Source organism: Papaver somniferum, chromosome 2, assembly GCF_003573695.1.
Source record: "Papaver somniferum cultivar HN1 chromosome 2, ASM357369v1, whole genome shotgun sequence".
In the NCBI taxonomy this organism is placed as follows: domain Eukaryota; kingdom Viridiplantae; phylum Streptophyta; class Magnoliopsida; order Ranunculales; family Papaveraceae; genus Papaver; species Papaver somniferum.
This window is the reverse complement of record NC_039359.1, coordinates 58287930-58298875: the sequence shown is the minus strand read 5'-3', so window position 1 is coordinate 58298875 and position 10946 is coordinate 58287930. Positions and strand designations below refer to the sequence as shown.

General features: G+C 34.5%; 1 protein-coding gene across 1 annotated transcript; it reads right to left on the bottom strand.

Moving 5' to 3' along the window:
• Nucleotides 1-404: 404 nt before the first annotated feature.
• On the bottom strand, nt 405-4225 carry LOC113347745 (peptidyl-prolyl cis-trans isomerase CYP57-like). Its single transcript, XM_026591415.1, has 10 exons — nt 3772-4225; nt 3340-3518; nt 3162-3263; nt 2479-2585; nt 2227-2365; nt 1905-2127; nt 1713-1752; nt 1342-1537; nt 866-988; nt 405-765 (listed from the first exon to the last, which is right to left on the bottom strand). The coding sequence occupies exons 1-10, from the start codon at nt 3989-3991 to the stop codon at nt 601-603; spliced, it is 1494 nt and encodes a 497-aa protein (XP_026447200.1). The 5' UTR covers nt 3992-4225; the 3' UTR covers nt 405-600.
• Between the last annotated feature and the right edge of the window lie 6721 nt (nt 4226-10946).

Genomic DNA, 10946 nt, shown 5'->3' with positions numbered 1-10946 from the left:
AAGCTGCACTTGGAGGGTGACTGCCTAAATGTGATTAATGCTGTGAATGGCTTGCACACTATTGTGAAGTGGACTACACACAACATAACAAAAGATGCAGGAGACATTCTTGGTTCTTCGTTTTCTTTTTGGTCTTGCACATAGGTGCACAGAGATGCTCAGATGCAAATCATTCAGCATTTTGACCACACAGGGCAATTAGGATGTCAAACACTCTTACAGACATTTTCTTTCTTTAGCTTTTGTGTGCTTTCTGGAAGGATGTTGTATCTGTACAATGCATTGCAAATCTTGATGCATTTCACATGTTTCCTTAATTCCCTAGTAACCATGTACATTTCATTTCTTAGTTCCATATGATTGAAATTTTGAAGAAAAAGTCTCTGTTCTTCTCCCTTGGAAACTTGTGAAATGAGCGTAAAAAGGCTCAGTCTAAAATTCAGAAGTTCCCTACTTTAAATTAGTTGTAGTGAAACAAGTTTAGCTTTCACCATCTGAAAAATACTATATCTTCTGCTAATTTGAATTTTATATAACGTACAAGTTACACAGGAACAACCCTACATGTTAGAGACGGAAAATTCCTCTTACATATTAAAATCATTTAGGGGCTTGTCGATTCCATTCTTTAGGGGCTTGGTGATTCCATTCTCGTTCACGGCGCTTTTGATTTGCTTGCATCTTGTTAAATTTCTCTTTGCCTTTTTCTAGAAGAGGATCGAGCACCTCATACTGATCAGGGTCGTCATTTCGCATCATGCCATTCTGTTATTGACAATTTGCAAATTAGCAACCTACTATGTGAAAAAACTAGCATTTAACTGTAATATTAACCTGATGACATGACAAGGAAATTAAGCTTTACCTTGGAAGACTTATCTGGTGCACATTTCAGTGAATGTGTTCTCCATCCTGTTAAGTCGTCATCTTTCGATTCACTGGATTGTGTTTCCTTGGATTTTTTAAACTTCTCGAGCTTTGCTAGCACCTAAAAAAAATCACGTTTAATATGATTCAGAAATCCCAAGTAGAGAGAAAACAAATTTCTTCATAGGATAAGTTCACATTAGCAATGACTTTCCTATATTTTTTTTTTGAAGCATGACTTTTCTATATATGAGCAGCAGCCTTGACTTTATCATATGCTCCTATTTATAAAACTAACTTTTTGAACTTTTAAATAGAAAGCGAGGAAGCCATATACTTAGAATGAGGCCTGTGAACTTGGTACCGTAACTTTTCAAAGTACTGATATGTTTACTGCTTAAGGTTTGGTAAAACTACTCCAAGCTAAGTAAAAATTTAAGACTCAAGTGCAAGCGCACTAATATTAGTAAATACCTCATCTTCACGTCCTTTGATTCTGCGTTTCTTCTGTTTATGTAAATGCCTGCTTTTCTCGGCGTTGTTCAACAACTGTATGTCTGTGTCTGCTTTGGCTAAGCGCTCAGTCCGGACTTCTGAGCCTATTCCTTTTTTCTTCAAAGCCAGCTTTTCAACCCTGGGTTTGTCATCATCATCGTCCTCACTACTAGCCCTGATGCACATTAAAAGTAATTCTCAAAATGGGATAATGTCTGGCATTATTAACATACTATCAATTTGAGATAATGTCTCGTGTTGTTTCAAAAAAAAAATGAAAATATTATGGAAAAACTGATGATCATTTTTCAAGATACACAAAGATACGTGGATGACTTATAAGTTTTTACCTTGAAGGGGACACCTGACGCTCTTTCGTGGAAGGCCTCTCTACAAACACAAGAAGCAGAACCCCACATTAGATGATCATGTTATTTCATGAAGACCACCACAGATTACCAGGAAAAAGTAAAGGATTTTTAAAGCTATCGGATTGTTAAAACATCTAATGCAGAACATCCAACTAAGGTGATATGAAATACCTCTATGTGATTCTTTTTTTCTGGGGATATCTCCAAGGTCCTTACGCTTTTGAAGAATTTGTTTACGCATACGTGCATCAAATTTGGACTCGTCGTCATCGCTAAGACCATGGGAACTAGAAGGACTCATTTCTGATTCTTTCCTCGATTCTTCTTTTTTTGAGGTCAGAGCTTCTCGTACAGATAAATGCACATCTTTTGACTTCTTGGCATCAGCTACACTCTGCAGTGAAAATAGATATTTCATATCTCTTTAAAGGATGCAAAAACGAAAAACAGCAGTGGAAGATACAGATACAGATATCTCATAATTGATAATTACCTCTTCCTTGTTTGGGGCTTCCTTGAGGAGACGAGGATCATCCAAAACGTCATGGCTACTCCTAATGACCACTTTCACGGCTGCCAGTTCCTTCTCTTCCTGCTCTGCTTCTTCTCCAAATGAAAGCAGGTTCAGCTTTCTGCACATTGAGGATATAGCCTTTAAGTGAAATGTTTATAATGCTCATTAAATGCATATAAATGTTTACCGATCAACTCAGATCACGCTTCAATACGAAATATCAAAACTTACTTTACAGCTTTCTTCTTCTGCTCTTTGTTTTCAGCTTCTTCCGTCGGACGAGTAGAAGGCTTTACAACTTGTCTTGGAATAATATCATCAAAAGGGTTCCACAACACCTGCAACAAACAACAGCTTAAAATTGAATGATAGTAGAAGATTGACAATGACATGACTGAAAACCTCAAATCGTGCAAGAAGAAATGACAAAAACGTTTTAATGAAACAGGATGGATAGATAAAACTAAAAGATATTAGTCATGTGCGTCAGCTAGATAAAATGGTTCCACCAGACTCCACCAGTTTTAACATGACATACTTCAAGATATGACCAAAAGAGGCTCTTCCCGTATGTAATCTGCCCTCTAGACTAAATAGAAAATGCTTGGTTTCTGCTATTATTTGAGGAACAATCATACAGGGGTGCAAGGAGTGCCATGTAAGAAACTCCTCATGTACTCAACTTAGACGTTTTTATTCAAATAGATAACTCTTTTGAATGTTAGCCCTCAACGTGTAAGAGGACCACCGATTGCTAGAAGAAATGTTTTCTTTAGTACATAATAAAATTTTCTTCAGTGAAAACGCAGATGCATCAAGACTATGAACCACAAAAGACAGAAAATAAAAGAAAATCGTACTGAGAATAACCTAAAACAGATAATCTGGTCTATGACACACAGTAAGTAACTGACCTCAACCGAAAGTATTTTTGGAGGTGGATCCAACGGCCTGTCATCCTTATCAGTCTCGACCTCCGCCAAATTCAGCAGATTGAAAAGTGATTCACCAGTTACCTGCATAATTCTAAGTTAGTTCCACCGAAACACAAACTTCAATATAAATACAAAAACTTCACTAAAGAACAATCACCTTCCCAAAGATTGTATTCTTTTTATCAATCCAGTCACAGCGATCCAATGTCATAAAGAACTGACTTCCATTCGAATGCGGCGTTCCAGCATTAGCACATGCAACCAAGCCTCTGTGCTTGAATCTAAGACGTGAATGGAACTCATCCGCAAATGCTTTTCCATAAATACTCTCACCACCTGAAACATAAAACCAACCCAATGCTTTCAGTACTTGAGATTACCCAAATCAATTTCTACAGCTGCCCCAATCAAAATTTCACCAAAAAATTCACTTCCTACTGATTCCCTTGGATTTTTTTAATTTAATTTCAATACCCAATAGTGAAAAACACAAAATTTGACCTAAAATTTGAATAAAAAACAATGCCAAATTTAGGGTTTAAATCAAAAACAAAAACAAAAAAAAAGGTTAGGGTTTAATGAATGTTACCTAATCCAGTACCAGTAGGATCACCACCTTGAACAAGAAAAGATTTGATAATCCGATGAAAAATTGTATTATCATAATAACCTTCTAAACAAAGCTGAACGAAATTCCTAGTAGCTTTTGGTGCTTCTTTAGGCCATAATTCAATATCTAATGGACCATAATTTGTATTCAATATCACTTTCCCCTTTGTTGATGGTTCTACAACGTAAATTGTAGACATTTTCTAGGGTTTCTGAGAAGAAGAACCACTAAAATTTTTAAAACTAAGAGAAGATGAGAGAGTAAGGTGTTACAGGATATGGATTTCAATCAAAGGGTGCGCACCTAGTCTCTAATGTTGCAGAGATTCTAAGAAAGGAGCTGCCTTTATCAGAAGAATTTGAGAGAGGCGGAGAGGGGTTTATTCGTTGTTCAGAGATTATTTGTATTCCTTTCAGTTTCAGGAAAACGAAGGAGATGTTATTTTTGAGCCTAAACCGTTCTTCTACACGGGCCTAATTTAATTTGAACCGCTCCCTACACGGGCTGAAACTCACTGGTTTAGTTGATGGTCCCCTTATGGGCCCGCCCTCACTCACGAGGCTAGCAAGGATCTATTTCTATGTTGGTCGGTTCTTGATCGACCTTCTTATAGCTGGTACAGCAGGGTATGGTCAAATTTTGGGATAAGATGTGACAGGATTTGGATGGTGGAGAGGAGAATGACTCTAACATTATGATTGAGAAAGAGGTGGAAAAAAAATAATTAAAGGTATATATTCATTGTTCCAGATTAGTCACATATTATTTGTTATAATTTTAGTGTTTTTGGTTTTTGGTCTATGTTTTTGTGTTAGGTTTGTTTCGAGTTTTGGTGTATGTTTTGACTCCTAAATTTAGGAAACGAAAACATAACAAAAATAAAAGTTTTATAAACGGAGAGTTTTGGAAATTGATAAGACCCACAGGTTCACTAAAAGTAGTCCCTTCCAGTTTTTTGGGGTGTGGAGGGACCCACCAAGCAATTATGTAAGAGTCAGTTTTGGCTCAGTCTAAAACTCTCGGTTTGTTCCGTTATTCTTCTTATTATTTTTTTGTCCTATTGGCATACATCAAGCACAATGATGTGCATGGTATCTTATTTATAACTATAATCTAGCAATCTAACAATGGAAGGCCACTATATAATAACAGATTTTCCCATTTTTAATAATGGTTAGCTAAGCCATGGTTGATGGGAAGTATGGATATGTAATCCTGATAAGCCATGGTTTAGCTTACGGAAATTGATTTTATCTGTGCATGATAACTTAGATTCCGCCGCAGAAACATAGTTGCCACGTATTTCATATTTAAAGACAAATAATGCAAGACGCCTAATTGTTCTACATTGTGAGAAATAATCAAGACAAAATACATCAGACACAGGAAGAACAAGATATAATTGGAACATATACGGATCTCAGTAACTTCGACCCAAACGAGTGAAGCTACTATTAATTTTCTTTTAAAAAGGTTGAACCTAACCAACGTTTATGATTCATCCGATGATGAACAATCCAAATTTAGATGTAATTTTCAGTTCACTAATTTGGTTTATTGTATTTTTATTTTATTGAAGATGTAGTTTGATCATTTAGTTGTTATTGATGCTTCGAGAAAAAGTTGTTATTGTTGTTTTGTTTTGTTTTGTTTTAATATAGTTTTAAAATGAATTAATGTTATAGCCCATTAGGTAATACAATAGGTCGTTTTTAGTATAACTTGATTTTGTTTTAGTTGATGTTAAATTTGATTAGGGGAGAAGCATTACCACAAGCGACAATGTGATGTGGAACTGAAGTGATTCGGAGGTAATCAGTTTTAGTGAACAAATAAGATCTATCGGATCCCGATGATTTTGTATTGTTAGTCGTCGGATGATTACTTCAAATGCTCAACGATTATCGTTCCAAGATTTGCAACTTTTTCCCTTTTTAATATAAGATCATCCCTTCCACCCTTCTCGAATCATCCCAAATCATCTATTCAACTTGATTTTTTTCTCCATCTTTATTCTGTATTCAACTTGAGTTTCTTTTACATCTATATTTTTTTCTTCACAAAAAAAGTCTAAGAATTACATTAATAAATAAGACTAGCTTGCATTTTTTGTAATATAAAGAAGAAAATGATCCTTTTCGGATATGAAAGAATTTTGGCGAAAAGTTTTAGAATTTTATTTAGAGTTGTGTCATGGAAAGCCTTATAAGCATACATATATTTCAAAGTATAATGAGTACCATCAAGAAAGAAGTGAGTAGAATTTTTAAGTGTCTTTTTGGTTCATTCGAGAAATGGAAACTTGGATTATGAGAATCGTTTAAACTTGTTAATTACAACTGTATTTAATTTTACTAAATATTTTTCTCTACTAACGGTTCATTGATTAATTTATATCATGGAGGTTCTAATCGCGAAAAATAGATATAAACAACAACGAAGCTCTTTATGCGCGACTATGCACTTAAAACCAAGTTGTTAGAAATTACGATTTGGAGGCAGATGAAAAGAAACACCAATTGCATCTAAAGTCCTTTCCTTTAAAGAAAATTTATCCTCAGGCTTGTAATCCTGCAACTCCAATTTGAAACCAATTTCGAAACTTTGTTTACAACTCCAAAGTAACACCAGTTCCAACTTAAGTCGCTTACGAGAACTACCGACAACCTAAATCCTTATTTGACGCAACTTATGTAACAAAAACAATGGGTTTCAAAAGAAGGGATACAACTTATGTAGCAAAAGAAACGGGTCTAAAACTAAGGGACACAATCTATGTAGCAAAGTAACCGGTTTATACTTAAGGGACACAACTTATTTAACAAAACAATGGATTTAAAATGAATGAACACAACTTAATTATATCACAATATGCCATGTTTTACAAAGAAAATACCATATTTATTTTTTGTGTGTTTTATTTTAAATGATGCAAAAAATTTAGGCGTGCGGTCGTGGCGTTTTAGTGGAAAATTTGATTTTTCATAAATATTATAGGGGGAATTTTGTTTTTGAAGAAAATTTTATAGGAAAATTAGGCACGAGGTTCATTTGGGCATTACTATGAAATGAGATATTGTTAGAGCATAGCTCGGTTGAACCCACCAAGCGTTGGTATGTCAAGGTTGGTTGTCATATTTTAGTATCAAAAATCATCTAGAGTCGCTTGATTATTTTCTAGAGTCAACTTCGTTTTGGTTAGACTAGAAAGTCTAGGAATGTTGAGACGTACAACTATTACTCTGAAGGCCTGAAGAATGTGAAAAAGTAACGACTACAACGAAGACATCATCCTTCCTCTTGAGGTTAATAATTAATATTGACTTGATCTTTTGCTTTCATTCCTAACGTATCTTCCAAGTCGCTTTGTATTGAAAACATAACATGGGAAGCTGAATTTATAATACTTTAGTGACTAGACTTGGTCATAACATTATGATCAAAGTATCAAGGAACTATATTACGAAGTATAAACGCTTATATTCTTTTGAACTTCTTATGTATTTAGTTACTTGATTATGTGTAAGAATATAGGTGTGATTTCATCCTAGGAAACTACGTATTATTACATTGGTTTAAGTAAGTAGATGTATGAACTTGTTTCATAATCGAAAGGGAAATTATAAGTGTGTTGGTCAGTTTCTTTATTGAATATCATTTGGATGACCAATACAAGATGAGAAGGTAGAACCTATCTTGACTTTTTTTGAGAATCAAGGTATAACCTGTCATAACCTATAGTGTGTAGCATGTTGTAACCGGTCACGAGCTGATTTGGAAAGCAATGTGTAATCGGTCACAAGCTACATTGGGAAGTAAGGTGTAATCGGTCATCACAAGCTACATCGGGAAGCAAGGTGTAACCGATCATAAGCTACTTTGAGAAGTAAGGTGTAACCGATCACAAGCTACATTGGGAACCAAGATGTAACCGTTCACAACCTATATTGGGGAGCATGGTGTAAACAGTCACAACTAATATTGTGAGTCATGGTATAACCGGTCCGAAGAGGAAAACGAGTTTTCAAAGTTCATACATTTCTTCATGTTGTGTGTGAATTAGGAATTAGGGTTTGCTAATAGAAACTTCTAGATGTCAACACTATTTGGACATGTACATAACTCTTAGGGTTAATTGGTGTTTGATACTTACATTTTGTCCAACTTTAGTGTTTGGTCTAACATTTGTCCAACTTAGGGACTGGTACTTGGAATTGACGTTGACCTTTGTTGACTTGCTTAAACCTTGACTTATGTTTAGAAATTATTAAAAAGATTATATAAAATGTAAATATTCAATGAATTTACTATCATACCCTTTAGTTTATTCATACTTACTATCAAAGTAAATAACCATATATAGCTAGAACTCATCTTTTATTCTCTCCATTCTCCGCACTTTCACCGCCATCATCACTTCTCTCTCTCTTTATCTCCCTGTTACTACCACTGCAATCACCGCCGCATTTTTTTCTAAAAACATCCATTGACTATAGGGGTATTATCAACAATGCAACTGAACTGATAGCCACGAAAAGATTAAGGAATCTATGGATTGGAAATTTTGGGTTAGAAAGACAACAAGCATATAAATGAAGTACTCTGAGATTGGGTTTTGATTTTTTTTTTCTTTTGAGATTGAGATTTTGATTATAAATTTTTGGTAGTTGGAAAGTTGGTTTGAAGAGATTTTGTTGGTGGTCAAAAATCTGTGATGCTTTTGGTGAAGGTTTGAAACAAGAAAAATCAGTGAGATTGAAAAACTGATTATGTCATTGTCCATTTCGTGGGTAATTGACGAGTACAAGAAAGTCTTATTGTTAGGATTGGAATTTGAGCAAGAACAAGGAAATAAAGCTGGTTGATGCAATTGAAGATGGGATTTGTTTCAATGACTTTTAGAGATTAGAGTAAAGAGATATGGGAGTTTGTAAGTTTTACTGTCGTGGATTTATCTAGAATTGAACATATTGCAGAGAAGGAGATTTGGAAAGCATAAAAATCAATGGCACGTCTGCATCTATTGTCAAAGTCTCGTACATCATGTGTTCGTGAAAAGGTCTGAAATCCCAGTTTTTCGATTCGCAGTAAAATATGCTATTGCTAGTGATTTTTATGGCTAGATTGTTCGAGTCTGTGAAGAGATTTTTTTTTGAAGCATAATGAATAGATGGTATACTCGGATTGCTTAGCTTTAGAGTTGAAGTAAGTTTGAGACTTTGAGTTAGGCAAACCGAGAGAAGAGATAAGAGAATGAAAACATCAGAACCGTCGAGTATTTTCTTCTTCTTTATAATCCGTTGGATCCTAGACCTATTTCAAGGGTACACTTGTAAACTCAATAATTTACAGCATTTTTATTTTACAGAATTAATTAAAATGAGGTCATTAACAGTCGACAAGAGTCAACGTCAATTCCAAGTACCAAGCCCCAAGTTGGAAAAAAGTTAGACCAAACACTAAAGTTGAAAAAAATATAAGTATCTAATATCAATTAACCCTAACTCTTAGCATTATTTGTTCAAGGGTATTCCTTGATGCTCAAGGTGATCCCAAACCGAAATATCGAATAACATTTAATTATGATTTTCAAATATATATGTATTAATAATCATTTTCTAAGAGAGATTTCAAAAATATTGTTTAACATTTATTGGAAATAGGAAAACCAAAATGAGGTACTTTAATGCATATTTTGAGAATATTACAGTTTTGGAATTTCCTTGTTGTCCGAACAACCTTGGTATTTAAATACTTGAGTTTCCATTTCTTGCAAACTATCCTCATAGCCAAGCAAACTTTATTCGTATTGTTTCTGGTGGATCCATCTATTTGGAGAGAAAAGTACCCTAATTAGGCGAAATATCTTACGACCGCTCGTTTAAGGACTTCTGTGAACGGTTGTTGAAACTTTGATTGCACCTAATTTGATTATTCTTGAGAGCCTTCTCTTCTGACATAAGGGTTACTCAAACTAGATCAAAGTATCGACAGCACATTTAAAACCATTTGTGGATCTAAAGACATCTTGTGATAATCCATTGTTAACAGACTCCGTCCTATGTGTGATTGTTCACAAGTTACTGGTGGTATATTTCAATATCCGAATATGATAGTTGTGAATCTGAATCTAAGTTGCTGATTCAGATTGAACTTACCCGATAAAGGAGTTTATTAGATTAAACAGAAGAGCCTTTGTCAACTACTCAACATATCTTTTATAGAAAAGATAATTGAAATGGTTACCAAACTTGGGTAACGATCTAAAAGAGTTGAGTACATCAAGACTTTATTGGGTAAAGAAACTTGAGATAGTGATTTATCTTGAGATTCACGTGCGTGACTCTAGAATTCGAAGACGTAGGGATAATGGGAAACTAAGTAGCCAGGGGTAGTTTATTTGGTCTCAACTATACAAAGTTGGCATTAGATTTTGTATAGCGACTTAATTATGAGAGTATTCAAAATGGACTAGGTCCCGGGGTTTTTCCGCATTTGCGGTTTATTCGTTAAGGAAATCTTGTTGTGTCATTTACTTTATTTTTCGCAATTATAATTTAGTTATTATAACTTAAAGTAGATATAGTTGTACGTTAATTCCTAGTCACTTGATATTGATCCTATAGTGTTTCGGTTTAACACAATACGTATTATCAAGCGAATACTTTGTTGTTGTATTGTTTCGATTTCATATCCATAGATGATCATACAAAGTGTATATCGTAGTTGTGTATTTCTCGACTTTGTCCATAGACGATCACACTTGATATCGATCTTATAGGTTGATATTTAAAAGACTATGGTGTATTTGGATTTTTTAGGTTTCATAATCTAGTTAACTGACTTAAGAGGTATAAAAAAAAAAAAAATTTAATACAGTAATTGAAGTCAGTAGCCTCATCTATGAGGTAAAATGGGAGGCCCGATTTTAATGTTTATATTATTAATACTTGTTGCCACATCATGGCCCAATTTTAATATTTATATAATTAATACTTGTTACCACATCCGCATTGTAGTAACTTGATTATTGTCGTATCAGTAAACTATATGTGGCAAAAAATTAGATTTTTGCCTCAACTATTCATTGATGTGGCAAAAGGTCTTATTTAATGTCATATCTATTATGAGGGGAGGCTAAAACCCACATACTA

Excerpts from the sequence above, each read along its gene's own strand:
- LOC113347745 (XM_026591415.1), bottom strand. The coding sequence starts at position 3,991 with ATGTCTACAATTTACGTTGTAGAACCATCAACAAAGGGGAAAGTGATA. Across the intron at positions 3,264-3,339 it reads AGAATACAATCTTTGGGAAG|GTAACTGGTGAATCACTTTT; the intron begins GTGATTGTTCTT and ends AGAATTATGCAG. Across the intron at positions 1,538-1,712 it reads CGTCAGGTGTCCCCTTCAAG|GGCTAGTAGTGAGGACGATG; the intron begins GTAAAAACTTAT and ends AATGTGCATCAG.